The 15,292-nt window shown below is 35.4% G+C and overlaps 1 protein-coding gene across 1 annotated transcript in view; it reads right to left on the bottom strand.

Moving 5' to 3' along the window:
• The window catches only part of slc12a10.1 (solute carrier family 12 member 10, tandem duplicate 1), a 90,972-nt gene extending 80,300 nt beyond the window's left edge, over nucleotides 1-10,672 (bottom strand). The window contains exons 1-7 of the mRNA XM_055194396.2: nucleotides 10,418-10,672; nucleotides 8,779-9,169; nucleotides 8,548-8,691; nucleotides 8,387-8,462; nucleotides 8,002-8,097; nucleotides 5,821-5,960; nucleotides 5,610-5,720 (exon numbers count right to left, since the gene is read on the bottom strand). Coding sequence (XP_055050371.2) covers nucleotides 5,610-5,720; nucleotides 5,821-5,960; nucleotides 8,002-8,097; nucleotides 8,387-8,462; nucleotides 8,548-8,691; nucleotides 8,779-9,135 — 924 coding nt within the window. The 5' untranslated portion in view covers nucleotides 9,136-9,169; nucleotides 10,418-10,672. The remainder of the gene's footprint in view (nucleotides 1-5,609; nucleotides 5,721-5,820; nucleotides 5,961-8,001; nucleotides 8,098-8,386; nucleotides 8,463-8,547; nucleotides 8,692-8,778; nucleotides 9,170-10,417) is intronic.
• Nucleotides 10,673-15,292: the final 4,620 nt, after the last annotated feature.

Below are 15,292 nucleotides of genomic sequence, written 5' to 3'. Positions count from 1 at the left end.
ATGTCATGAAGCTCATTTCAAGCCTTAACTCAATTTTGACCAAGTGTGTAGTTACTGCGCTTTGGCTTTGGACGGCAGTATACTTGCAAGTATTCTTTTACTATACTTTTAGTTAACTAGTAGTTTACTAGTCATACCGAAAGTATACATGCAGGTGTTCTGTTAGTGTACTCTTAGTAAACTAGTAGGTTACTAAATGTGCTCCAGGCACACTTGCAAGTATTCTTTTACTATACTTTTACTTAACTAGTTTACTAGTCATACCGAAAGTGTGTAAGTTACTAATTGTGTGCTGCAGGTATACTTGCCAGTTTACTACTCAACTTTACTTTAAGTGAACTTAACATCATACTATATATTGCACTTAAAGTACAATACAATGTTCCTGTGTACATATATTTTTATACTTGACATATACCTTTTAATTGTACTTTTAGTTTGAAGCTAAATCTTTCGTACGCTATCAGCGAGCTAATTAAACAAAAATATTACATTTAAAAATGTATATATATTAGGGCTGTCAAAATAACTCGTTAATTTCTATTAAATAATCTGAGAATTTTTTTTTTTAAAGTTAAAAAAATTAACGCAGATTAATCCATTCCGTATTGACCTGGAAACGTTCTAGCCACAATTCCACTGTAAAATGAAGGAGGGAGACGAGAACGCGCTGGCTGTGACTGGATCATTGGGGCTGTTGGGTGGACGAGAGAGACACATTACGTTTACACCTGGTATTAAAAACCATCTCTTTTGTCCACTTTCGACCGCTTCTGTCCTGAATACTGTGAGGGGGTGGTCTGTCGAGACGGTGGGCTCTCCGCTGTCATTTAAAGGCGAGCGGGAGTAAGGATGAGTTTATATGGACGCAAACTAATATTATGTGGGAGTCGTCTGCTTGTGTTTAAGTAAACATGCTGCACAGTGTTTTGTACTTGAATATGTTAGAGAGCTTTCTCTGAATTTTCAGCGCAATTGATGAAATAGGATCGCGCAACCTTCACACGCTCATTGACATAAGCTTATAAAAACGGCCTGATGGATGTGATGATAAAAATAAAGTTGTCTGCAATGTCTGCAGCAAGGAATTTGCATATCACCGGAGTTCTTCCACTCTAAAGTACCACATCAATGCAAAGCATCCAAGAACGTCCTGTAATACCAAAGGTAAAGGGGCGTTTTTTTAATTTAAGGTTTATGTTCAATTGCACAAAAAGCTCTGCAATTGATATTGCACTGTTTAACTTTTGGTAAATAATCTTCCTAAAGCACCATTGAATTTATTTCCTTAGCATATTACTCTAGGTCATTTTTTTGATTTGTTATGGCCATTATTTGAACAGTGAAAATACTGTAATAATAAAAGAGTTTTTGAACTTGTCACTTATGCTGGTTATTAATTGATTCATTTAAATGGAAATATAACAGCAAAAATTATGTATGCGATTAATTTAGATTAGTTAATCACAGAGTATGTCATTAATTAGATTAAAATTTTTAATCGATTGACAGCCCTAACATATATATATATATATAATAAATCAGAACAAGTTGGGACACTGTAGAAATTGTGAGTAAAAAATGAATGGAATAATTTACAAACTCCTACTTACATTGTATTAACAATAGATTATAGATATATCAAATGTTGAAAGTATCATGCCAAACATTGGCTCATTTTTTATTTCATGAGAGCTACACATTCCAAAAAAGCTGGGATAGGTAGCAATAAGAGGCCGGAAAAGTTAAATGTACAGATAAGGAACAACTAAAGGACCAATTTGCAACTTATTAGGTCAATTGACAACATGATTGGGTATAAAAAGAGCTTCTCAGAGTGGCAGTGTCTCTCAGAGGTCAAGATGGGCAGAGAATCACCAATTCCCCCAATGCTGCAGCGGAAAATAGTTTTCTGAGTTTCTCAGAGAAAAATTGCAAAGAGATTGTAGTTATTATCATTTACAGTGCATAATATCATACAAAGGTTTAGAGGAACAATCTGGAACAATCTCTGTGCGTAAGGGTCAAGGCCGGAAAACCATACTGGATGCCCATGATCTTCGGGCACTTAGACGGCACATCATCACATACTGTAATGCTACTGTAATGGAAATCACAACATGGGCTCAGGAATACTTCCAAAAACATTGTCGGTGAACACAATCCGTTCACCTTTGCTGGCTAAAACTCTATAGGTCAAAAAGAAGCCATTTCTAAACATGATCCAGAACTGGGCCAAGGCACATTTAAAATGGACTGTGGCAAAGTGGCTCAGTTCAGAAGCCTGCATCTCTGATGGTATTGGGTTGCATGAGTGCGTGTGACATGGGCAGCTGGAAAGGCAGCATCAATGCTGAAAGGTTTATCCAAGTTCTAGAACAGGGGTGTCAAACTCAAGGCCCGCGGGCCAAATCCGGCCCACCCCCTCATATCATCTGGCCCGCGAGAGTTTACAAATTATGTTAATTATGTTGCCCGCGAGAGTTTTTACAGATTATTTTATTGTTATACGTTTTTTTTGCAGGTTATTTCCTACATTGATTTTTTTAGCAGCCACCAAATCTAATTTTTTGTGCCGCCAAAGTATTTTTGTAATATAATTATAGTGATAATGTTGATGATTGCATGAGAAAGAATGAGCAGTGCCCTGCACGCGCGCACTACTGGAGTGGGCGTGTCTGAATGCGAACGCTGCAGCCTCCGATCGCATTTCCAGGCTGCATACGTCATCAAGACTGTCTTGTTTCAGAATATTAACAATTATAAAGATAAATATTATTCTTTGTTTATAGTAAATAGTTGCAATATGCGTATGACTTGCGAATGTAATGGTCAGTTAACTTAAATATATCAGGCTTGATGACGCTGCCTATGCGACCTCCGCATATGGAAACGAACAGTATCTGCTCGTGCTTTCTCTCCCTCTCTCGCGCACGCTCACGCGAATCCAGCGAGAACATGTTTTCCGTCTCGTGTACAAAAATGTTTCGCGATGTCCAGCTGAGATTAGTTTACAACGCGTCTGTTCCCGCTAAATACGTGAACTAATGACTTATCTGAGCCGATTACTTTTAATAAACGATTGAAACTATTGATCTGTAGCCTACAACACTGATCTCATGAGACGTCAGTCAATCAGACACTCAAAGCCAGGTAAAAAAATTACAACTTTTTTGTAAAGAGGGCAAGAAATGACAAGCGAGAGTATATCTGTATCTAATAAATGCATATTGTGGTGGAGATTGTAAAACTCTTTATTAGTATCTTAAAATGCCTCTCATTTTCTGATCTGCACAATGAAGGATAACAGAACATTTTGAGTGTAATCACATACAACATGTTTTTGTCACCACAATATTTTTTTTAATAATCTGTAGAATAGTTGTACTCTATACACGTTGTCATTATTTGCCTGGGCTTCTACTTTCAAAGCTAGGTATTAATTGAGTTATTAACAAAACCAATAAGCAAATGTCCCAACTTTTTCAATTTGAGGTTGTGTATATGGCAAGCAGATGAAACCAGAATATAAAAACCAATGAGCCCTTACGAAAATTAACCATGGTTCTTTGGTGTATTGATTACTATCAGCAAAACCATGGTTTTACTACACTAACTATGGTTTAACTATGGTTTTTGAAAACCATGATTGTCAAAACCATGGTTAATTTTTGTAAGGGAGTTTAAATACTTGTTAGTGTTTTTCTTATATAAACCCGCATTGTAAGGATGTCTCTTTATTTTATACTAAAGTTTAAATGCGCTACGTTATTAAATGTCCTAGTACATCACATTATTTTTCATCATCTTACAGGTTATAAAGTTTATTGTAGCAATGTAGGCACTCTGGTTTGTTTCTGTCATTTGGCCTAATAAAATTAAAACTTATTTTTTTACAGTTTTGTCTATGATTAGATGATAAAGACTAACAAACTTATTATCATTCCTCAAATACATGAAACATTAGCCTTTAGTGTTTGATGAGTGAAAAAAAGACTATCATATAGTTCTTTTGCATTTCAAACATCAGCGGAAGCTCGCGTTGCGGACCAAAGAGCAAGAATACACAAAGCTTGAAGGCAAGAGAGCGCATCCTGATGAATTTCAGAAGTTAGACGACTGACCTGCAGTGGGCATGCATAAGATGTATAAAACACATTTGAGAAGAAAGGCGCAGGAGCTCGTAGAGCAGCATAAAGTTAACTTGCGTGCAATCTACCGGCTTTGCCTTAGAGATCAACTGGAACGGCGACCACAGTATCACTTGTGCAGCCATCTCGCTGTTGTGTTTGTCACATGACAGCTGCAGTTTTGGCTGCGCGTGTGAGGAGAAAACACGTCCACAGGGAGGCAATGGAAACGTGCGTTGCACACACCAACATGAAATTTGTCTCTTACAAATCTGGGACACGTTTATTCTTAGAAGTATCGATACTAATACGTTTAGGAACCGTGACGGTTTTTATTTCCGAGAATTGCGGTACTTTTGAAGTATCGATGCATTGTGCAACACTACTAATATGAAAGAGGTATGTATCAACTCTTCTTAGTTAAGGTAATAACATAGTTTAATATGACAAAACGTTGGAGTATCCCTTTAAAGCTGTTTTTACAAGGAAAATGATTTCCTACTCTTCTTATGCCAAAAAGCAGGACATTTTAAAGCTCAACATAATCTCAGATGGAATAAGCAAGGTTAATAAGGAATATGCAACAAATCCAAGTCCAAAACTATTTAACCCTAGTGATTCCCTTGGTGTCAATCTGACCCCAAGCCACTTTCTTTAGTTAAAAACATGGTTCCCTTCATCCCAGTGGAATAAGATTTTGTGACTTTTCTAGACTATCTGTCAATATTAATATAAAAAACTGGGCTTGATTCGGTCATTCTGAAGAGTGAATTTAGAATTTAGAAGCCACCAAACACTTCCATGTTTTCCCATTTTAAAGATATGAGTAGTTACACGAGTAAGTATGGTGGCACAAAATAAAAAGTGGTGATTTATAAAAATTGATTACTACAGTATATTGTATGGAGGAAGAGCATTTAGTTCGCAGCACTTTCATCTCGGCACAGTAACATCATTACTCCTGGCTGAAGCTTTAGCAAGAGGGGGAGTGATGATGTTACTTCACTCAAATATTGTATTGTATATCTCCTTTGCGAGTTGATCAGGTTGTTGATTGTGGCCTGTTGAATGTGGCCAGTTTAGATTTAATAGGGACTTTAAAGCAACACTATGTAGTTTTTTTACCTTTAAATAATGTCTCTAAAATTATTTCAGTGATAGAACAACTTTTAACTGGACAAATTGTACTGTTGCTGCAACCTGAGCAGCCTCCTAGCTGCTACAAACACACTCTGAAAGTGGCGGTGGAGGGTAGAGCACACAGCCACGCCCCTCCCCCTGCCTGCAGATGAGTGTCTGATACCAGGCACTGTTGCGCTTTTCAACCACATGAGGGAGCTGTAATCATTTTTACATGGAAACTACATAGTGTTGCTTTAAGTTATTAACCAACATTTTCATATAACATGTCTAACAGGCACTGTGAAATAAAGTATTTCCTAGTCACTGTATTTGTAGAATGTATGTTTTTAAAAATACCTTAGACTCCCATTCCATCCCAGCCATTGAGATGAAAAGAAGCACTGTGACGGTAATGGAACCTATGATTCTGACATCGTTGACTGGATCCACAATTTGGGCATTATACTCCTGTATCATCACATTTTACAAAGAGATGCAAAGACAAAATAATGAAATAATGCAATTCAACAAAGCAAAAAAAAATACTGTTCATTTTTATCATTCTTACAATTAGAAGATCTCTGACAGTCTCTGAAAAGCCAACTGTGTTAAGTGCACACCCAAGTGCATTGGCGAAAGAAAAAACAACACCAATTGGACCTCCCAACTCTGGACCCAGGGTACGAGAGATCATGAAGTATGCACCCCCTAATGGATAAAGGGGAAAAATTGTAAAAGAAAGAGAATTCAGTTTTATATTTTTTCTAAAAAAAAAAATTTTAGTTAAATTAGGTTGTTGATCAGAAGTTGTTTAAGTGTTTGTGTTGTATTGCTCTGCAGTTGCTAGTGTGTTACTCTGGGTGGTTAACCCTCTAGGGTCTAAGGGGTTTTTAGGGCCCTGGGGAAGTTTTGACATGCACTGACATTTGTGATTTTTTCAGTTGCTTAAAAAAATATAAATGGCAAAAGTGTCATAACACTGCGTTCAGCACAAACTAGGCTACAATATTATATGATCAACATGTATGCACATGTTTGTTTTTTTGAGAGAAAAATGTTTATGCATGGTTTTTGAAAAAGCTACATTTTTAAGTCACTGATATAAGTCCACAAAACTCATTCTAAACATGTTTTTCCAAGACTTTTCAAAATATGATCTAGTAGTCTAGAGTTTTTTCTTCAAAATGATGTGAAAATCATCCGGCTTGCTCATTCACATAAAGCAATATATTGATTTACAATTTCTAAGACACTTTTGCTTGGGAAAGGCCATATGCGTGGAGGTGGGAAAGCTCCTGAATAATCAGTGATTGACAGCTAAGGAACAAAAGAGTTGAATAATGAGCCTTGTGGGGATGTTCAACAGGAATGTAACTTTCTCTGTAGTAAAACCATGATAAGGTTTACTTGGGAATTTATAACAAAAAATTATATATATAATGTGTGTGTATATATAGAAATAAATATAAATATTTTCTATGAATTTCACAAGTATACCTTTAAAAACCATAGTAATCATAGTAAAGGTACTGTTTGGCCATCGTAAAAATTAACACAGGGTTAGTTTTTGGTTGGCCAGCGAGAGGTTTACTTTTGTGCAGTAAAAAACTCGGAAGAACTGCCTATCATTGTCTGGACTCTTGTTTGTGTTTTTGTAATCATTATAGTAGAAACACAACAAGGGACAAGCGTGATAAACTTATCAATGTTTGTTTACAGCCGTCACCGCCATTACTCCCTCACGTGTTGATCATGAAAGCAGTATGTGTGCACATGCGAGGGATTCTGTGTTTAATAAACTTGCTGTGCGGAGATATGCGCCTAGACGCAATTAAATAAGGATTGTACTGTTTGCAATTGCGTATTTTATAAGAATACCAAAAAGCGCGTTGAGTTTCCTGACTCGTGTGTTTGTGTATGTGCGCGCCGCGTGAACTGTTTGACGGAAGAACAAAGAAAACAGTCGCGTCTGGAGATACTGACACACATACGCAAGTAAAAAAGGATTTAGATGTCATGTTTGGTGCACTCGGATGAAACAACAAGGAATGGAGAGACTGGATTGTGGATTGCGTATCCATTGACTGCAGGAGGCACGAGTTATGCATATGGATTTTTCTGCTCGTTCACTTCAATGGCACGGGGATGTGGCGATCTCATCTCATTACAGTTAAACAGGTAACAGGAAAAATACGGTACCTCTGCTCCTTCTCATACAGTTTACACTGAATGACAATATATGTTTTCGATCTCACTTACATCATTTAAAAGCTGACATTCCAAGCATTATGTAGACATTTATCTTTTGTTTCTATGACATGTATTCGTTAAGTTACAGTTAATTTTTCTGACGCGTTTCTGAAAGGACTTCACTGAGGGAGAGCGAACAGAACGCGCATCATGTTTATTTTCTTAATTTAGCGAAAAGCACAACATTCTGTTTTTATTGGGAGTGGACAGAAAATAACTAGACACTTTAACGTTTTAAATGATGTATAAATCATATCTGTATGTCAAAAATCAGCAGAGTTATCTAGGTCTCTGATTGAAAATAAAGAGTTTGCGGCGCCCCCGCCACGATCGATCCCCGAGAGTTAAATACTTGAATCGGAAATCTTGAGGTTGAGTGTTGAATAAAACCACTTCCCATAGTAAGCAGTTGTAATAGTAATATCATAGTGAATGAGACTAGTAATCATAATCAAGAGAAATGGTTGGCTCAATGACATTCTTTTGCCAAGTGACTCACCAGAGGAGACTCTCCCATTGGTAGAAATGGCAGATATGGACAATGCAGTTATTGAGGTTACAATGACTGACATGAGAATGATTACCCATGTAAGAACTAAAAGGAAATTAAAAGAATAGAACATAATGTTAGCATATGTACTGCGAAATATATGCCACGAGATGCATGAACACAGTGATGAAGAACTATTGATTTTTAACATCCAAGATAGGGCCCCTCGTTAGAGCAGTTTGCAGCTTAGAAGGGTTAAATATATTTTCTTCATTGATATTAACTTAGCACATAATATTGGCTTGGCAAAGACTATCTTTTCTCACTATAGTGGGTACAATAAACTAACCACTTTATAAGACAGTTGTATATGTTTTTTAAAAGTTTTTCGTACTTATTCCTGCTTGAGATGTGATCCAGGACAAGCGTAGGAACAAAATGACTCCCCAAATATTCAACATACAGCGAATCTGAAACACAGAAACAATATATGTTATCATATTTGCATGTTTTTCTTTAGGTGTCGTAGTATACTTGTTTGACCGTGTGTCTTACCATAACCCCAGTGACCCATCCAAAGCGCACAGGTTCATGAGTCTTTTCTACTGGCCCATTTTCCTCTGACCCATTTTCCATTTTTTTCATCACTGAAAGACTGCCTGTACCTGAGTCACTAATGTTACTGGCCGATTCTTCATTCTACACCAAGTAATTAATAGGTACATATTAAATTACACAATGTAAGTACATATTAAGTCTAAAATAATGTTCTCAAAAATAGCTTACATCCAAAGCCTTACGAAGGGTTTCCAGTGATGGCCTACTGCGCCTGATGCGGCCTGTGGCAGTGGCATTGGCATAAAATTCAAAGTGTGGCATAGCATCCATAGTGCTGTATATGGAAGGTCGTCTACTGTCTTGCCTTGAGTTCTTAACTTCTGAAGGTCGCCTGCTGTCTGGGCTTGAGTCCTTAACTTCCGATGTCCTTCGCGTCATATCACCTGGTGATTCCATGATGATACCTGATTCAGTGGTGGAGCTGTAAGAGGAGAAGTAGGGTGGCACTCCTTCACTTACTGAAAAGCAACGTGATGGAGGGCTGTCTACAGCTGTCAGTCTGTGTTTGGAGAAGCGTTGACCCATTTGCACGTTGTAAAGGTCTTGATAACAACTTTCCCTGTGAAGAAAGATAATTCTTTAACAAAAGTTTCAAACCGTGCACCTTATGGTTAGTCCATCCCTACTCAAACACCATCAACACTATCTTACCATAATCTTAAAGAAAAAAAAATGAAAAAATAAACACAGCAGGGCCAGACGGAATCTGCATTTTTTTATTTTTCCACTGAAAGTTCGGAAAAATTTTGGAATTCTGCAGATTTTAAATGTTTAAACAAAAATACAAAACTAAATCTAATATTTTATATTTATAACTTTTAAATAAGCTTTTTTATACAAAATCCGGTTAGTCTTTGAATATACCAAACCAAATAAGTACTCATTAATTAAATTAAAATGAACCAACATATAATAAGATAATGTGCATGTCAAGACCATAAAATATATTTTGTATATAAAATTACATTATTGTTTATAGCGTTATATATTTAAGCAAAATATAAAATTCTGTATTCATATGTTCTCATGATTAATTCAGAATGTATCAAGATAACTTCATAATTTTACAACACATTGTAAATAAAACCTGAAATTATTCAAGCATTCGTCTTGTAAATGAATTTAAAATGATCATATGCTGACTGTCGTGTCACGTAGTAAAGACAAGTTACATATCTCCAAGGTAAATATAATTTCATCTCAAATACAAAATGGTTTGTGCTCTTCTTGCATTAAAAACTTTCACAACAAACAGCACAGACTACTACTGCTTATCCATGTTGAGCACTAAGCGGATTCTGTGCGGGCCTGTTTATCAGCAATTTCATGTTGTCATGTTTATTTTATTAAAACAAAGAAAAAAGAAAAAGCGTCAAACAAAGAATATTTGTGACCCTGTCTGTGAAATCAAGACTAATATCTCACAATTTAATTACGAGATTAGGATTTTGACATGGCCTTACTCAGTCAATATTAAAATTATATTATATTGTCGCAGAATGATCTTAACATTATGTAGCATGTTTACTAAATTATTAAAAATTACTTTAGTTGGGTTTTCACATACTGGGTTACATTTTTATAAAAATCAAGTAATAACATGGATTCGGTTTAAAAACAAAAGTCCATACCGGCTTAAAGCAATACAACATATATCTGCTACTAACAATAAGTCATGCAATTGCTATAGATCAATTTAAATCTGATAACAGTATTTTTTCTGTTAAATGAAAGCATCCTTACTATTGTCAGACATTTGGTCACAACTGTGTCATAAACCCTTTAATGTTTAGATAAAAATACTTACTTAATTTATGCACTTGGAATAAAAATTAGATGGTCTTCTTGACATCTGAAACTTAACGGAATTTTAAAAAATTGAGAAAAACTAAACTTGAACAAAAGAAAGATTTGAAAATATATTTATTCCCAATCTGGATGCTTGTTTTTCTCTTTGCATTTATTTATACTACAAACTACACGTCAACTCCTCCCATACACAAAGGACTGAGGTACTTTTTTGTACCTCTAGGAAGAAGATTTCTGCGAAAAGATGACATAGAAGATGTTATGTGTGCCAACCCCCCTTGATCTTCTTGATATAGGTATGTGTCAATTGGTTCTAGTCAATCATTTACTGTGAAATCACCATAAATCACAAAAAATGACTAGCTTTGTTTTCACAGGCAGGTTCATACATTGTCTTAGAAATAAGTATCACAGTAAATGACTAAGTAAATGTAAGAGTTTGATGAAAAACACACACAAGTCCCAAAACCTTTGGAAAAATAATCTGTTGCAAGTATTATAATAAAACTTTCCACATAGAGGCCAGGGTCCTTAACCAAGTTTTTATGATCTTTTAAAAAATAAATTTTATGACTGGCGGGTTTCAAGAAAACCTTTAAAGGAACAAGATGATAGGATGTCTTGCTCCTTGCATGGTTATAAAACCACAATACAGCTTTACACACCTTTAAACTAGAGTTAACCAAGCTTTGCAAGTTTTCATAAAATCTTATTATTATTAACTGACTAAGGTTCAATCAAGGTTACACTGTAATAAAATTCTGTAGAAATTACAGTGTTACTTGCAGCTGCTTGCCAGTAACTTACTGTAGATTTAAATTTATGTTATTTACTGGCAAGTTTTTTTCAAAGTTAAATAAATATTAAATATTAACAAGTCTCTATCTTTACAGAATAAAACCATACAATAACAGTCTCATGCAAAGCATTCTGGGAATCAGAAATCATCATCAACCTTTTTCAGTTTTTTTGCTTCAGATTTTGTTTCCCAGAATGCTTTGCTTGATGCTGCTATTTAAATTTTACTCTGTAAAGACAACGACTTGTTAATGTTTAATGTTAATTTAAATGTTGCCTGTAAATAACATAAATTTAAATCTACAGTAAGTTATTGGCAACCAGCTGCAAGTGTTTATTGTTAACATACAACTTTGGCAGGCCCGGCGCCACAAGAGGGCAAAAGGGGGCATTGCCCCCTCACATCTGATTTGTGCCCCCTCTGTTTCATCTTTGTATTTATGGTTACAAATAAAATGTTCAACCTTTTGAGTTAAATAATAATTTAACCTTATCCCCATTTATAATGTTCAGTGACGTGACATTACTGCCAGATTCAAACGTCTTTCATGTTGGTTGGTGCTGAGCCAGACGGACGAGCTCAGCGCTGTCATACTGTATATCAACACTATGCAATGTTTTCAACCTCATAATGTTTATTTTAGATTTCAGACATTTAAATACACATAAGCACTGGTAAAACAACAGCCTATATTTAGTTTGTAAAATACACCCTGATGTCTGTGGAAGTAGCAATAAAAATCTATTCAAATAAGATAAAAATTTGCAAATAATAAATAAATATTATTTTCAAATAATAATAATTTGCCGACGTGTGTTATTTATATCAGACAAACACAGTGGAAGTATAAAGTTTACTTTATTGTTATAAAGGTTATAATGAAACCTGTTTGAAAGCCGAGGATGCGGACCTGTAATCAGCTATTGCATAACAGAGCGAGGCCAGACGAACGTGCTCTTAAACAGGAATTAATATATGGAATAATTTGTGCATCTTTGAATAACTGTAAGAATACATTTCCTTTAAATATCATTTTTGTCATATAAAGTTGAAATGTTTTATCCACTTTCATTGCTTATTTAAACTTGCGGTTTTGCGCAGCGTGTTTGGTGCATTTAGCCTACCTAAGAGTTTATTTCAGTAATATTGCTGTTTATACTGTAATAATAATACAATTTACATGTCAATTCTGCTTCCTTCTCTGTTTATTAATTTCATTATGCTGTTATGTTAAGTTATATGGATATTTATTGCCATATGAGACGCAGTGGCGGCTGGTGACTCTTTTTTCGAGGGCGCTCAATGCAAAGTTCGTCACAACATGTATGTAGGCCGTCATATGTGTAGTTCTTAATTTCAAAATATGTGTTCTGCGCATCGAGAGATCCTGTGTACATCACATGTCTTGTCAAAATAAGTGCCTGCTGCAGATGCGTCTAAAGGGTTTATGAGAGACGCTTGCTTTTGCCCGATAATCGCATAATCTCATGCGTAATCAGAGTTTACTGTTAAGGGAGTGTTTTGCATGTATTTTGTGAACACTCTGAACACATATTTTGAATTTGCCCCCCTTCGGAAGAGCAGTCACGAACTGCCACGTTCATTGCCGTTATATAAATACTCTCGTCTAATATTCAAATCATATGTGGAATGATGTGTGTATCTTTGGATAACTGTAAGAATATAGTTCCTTTTAAAATTATTGTTGTCAAAGTTTTGAGAAATAGGCCTAATGTAGTTTAAAAAATTTAAAAATATGTCTTTCCAAAGCGAGATCTCAGTGTATCATTGATGGTATAAAGTTAAGCCCCCTCAACAATTTCACATGCCCCCTCAGTCATTTCATCCTGCCTGAACTTTGGATTTAAAAAAATATATACTAAGATTAATTAATGCTGTGTAGACATATTGTAAATTGTTAGTTCATGTAAACGTACATGGTTTACTGACATATTAATTGTAACTTATTATAAAGTGTTCACTGCCTAATGGTCCAATTGCAAGAACACATTGTTATTTGTTTGACACTTAATCAAATAAATAAATTAAATGCTGTCATGGTCATTAAAATACATTTTTAAAGATGTAACTTGTTTTCAGCCCCGCCGCTCCCATAACGCGCATCACGCGCTTTGCGTAGGGCACCACGTGCTGAGGGGGCACCAAAAATAATAGCCTAATGAAAAAAATTATAATGCTGAAATTATTTTATTAGCCTATATAAGTAATATTAGGCACTTTTTATCCATGTGTATGTTACAAAAAAGGGGGAACGAGATAATTTTATTACTCTGGTATAGAAAGTATGCCCCCCAGCCTTTGATGGTCCGTGCCGGTTGATCGCGCGGGCGCATGACGAAGTTTGACAGAGGCCGTTTCTCAATCCGAAGGCTGCAGCCTCCAGAGGTTGCATTTCTAGGCTGCATACGTCATCAAAACGTTCTTATTTCGTAAAATTAATGATTATAAAGTTGACTATTATTCTTAGTTAATCGTAAACTGTTGTAATATGCTCATGACTTTGCTAATGTAATGTTCAGTTAACTGAAATAAACCAGGCTTGATGATGTATGCAGCCTGCATGCGACCTCGTTCAGATTGAGAAACGGCCAGTCAGTAGGCAACTTTTGGAAATGGCCCCGAAAAGACGGAGTCAGTATCGAAAAAAAAGAAGAAACTGCGGGATGATGCCCGTGCATCACTTGCAGGTAAGTCCATCATGTTTAATCAATCCTAAATAAGGGAAATGTGCATGGGCTGCAGCTGCTGCTAATCGTAATGCGCCTCGAACTTGCAGTGCTGACATTAATGTTAGCAAACTATGTTGTTATAATTTATAACTTCAGTGCAAGCTAAATTTAGATTTTACTGTAAAACATTACCTATGCATATGCAGTTTACAAATAACTGACGCTGCTGTTACTTTCTTTACTACGTTTCTTTAGATATTGAGCAGTAACGTTAGTTTATTTTGTGGTTTATTTTGACGTGGCGGTGGTTAATACTTTCTCAGTAAAAGTTAACGTTAGAAGTCAGTGCACATGGTAGGCTAACAATTCCTCTTAAATATATATAAATTATAAAACGTCATTATATATGATTTGAAGCAAACATTACTGTGGCACTTAGTTCTCTGAATCTTTGTTTTATTTAAGAATACGGAGTATTCTTGTTTACTTGTTGATGTTTATTTAATGTAATTTATTTAAAGTGACATTGTACTTGGGATAAACATGTCTGGATTATTTTGATAATTTAAGTTTAGTAATTTTTTTCTATTTTGCTATTCTATAAAAGTTTGCACTTTCAAATGTGTAGTGTGTGTTGGCTAAAGTATGAAGATTTTACTTTCTGCTTTAAAGATTTTACTTTCTGCTTTAAAGATTTATGTTTGGTAATAAAAAATTAAACTGGCAAAAACAGACTTTTTTTCTCAGGGTCGGGGTGGGGGGCATTATAAAGGAATTATGCTTAGGGCACACAAAATGGCCAGCAGCGGCACTGCTTGTTTTAGTCTAGTGATAATTTTTTAGGACAGGTTTATCCATTTCTATATTAATGTGTTGCACATCCTGTTAAATAGGCTTTGAAGCTATTTGAGTGATTATTTCTAGGGATAGTTTTATTGCTTTCTCTATAAACGTGTTTTACGTACATAAGGGCATGTTGTTACACAATTAACTTCCTTTAAAAAGTAAAACTTAAACAGTAAAATGTTTACCTTACAAAAACCCTGCAGGAATCCTGAAGGACTTTATAAAATGATGAAAATCCTACAGGAAAGGGTATATTTCCAGTATATAGTCCAGTTGGTTCGTTTACACACATTTGTTCAGAGTTTGTCCACTGAGATGTTTTATAAGATTGTTTAACACCTACAAAACTAAACATTTTTTGCAGAATTTAAATTGTAGTTGGTTTTAAGTTTATTATTTTTTTCTGATAAACTTGTTCATGTTCTTAGGCACTAGTCCTGTAGGAGTCAAACAGGAAAATCTTGCAGGATGCTACAGCAGACAACTAGATGTTTTTATGAACACCAATGTAAGTTGTGGACTAAGCACTTTTACTTTG

This window comes from Misgurnus anguillicaudatus, chromosome 21, assembly GCF_027580225.2.
Source record: "Misgurnus anguillicaudatus chromosome 21, ASM2758022v2, whole genome shotgun sequence".
NCBI lineage: Eukaryota > Metazoa > Chordata > Actinopteri > Cypriniformes > Cobitidae > Misgurnus > Misgurnus anguillicaudatus.
This window is presented reverse-complemented; position numbering and strand designations above follow the sequence as displayed.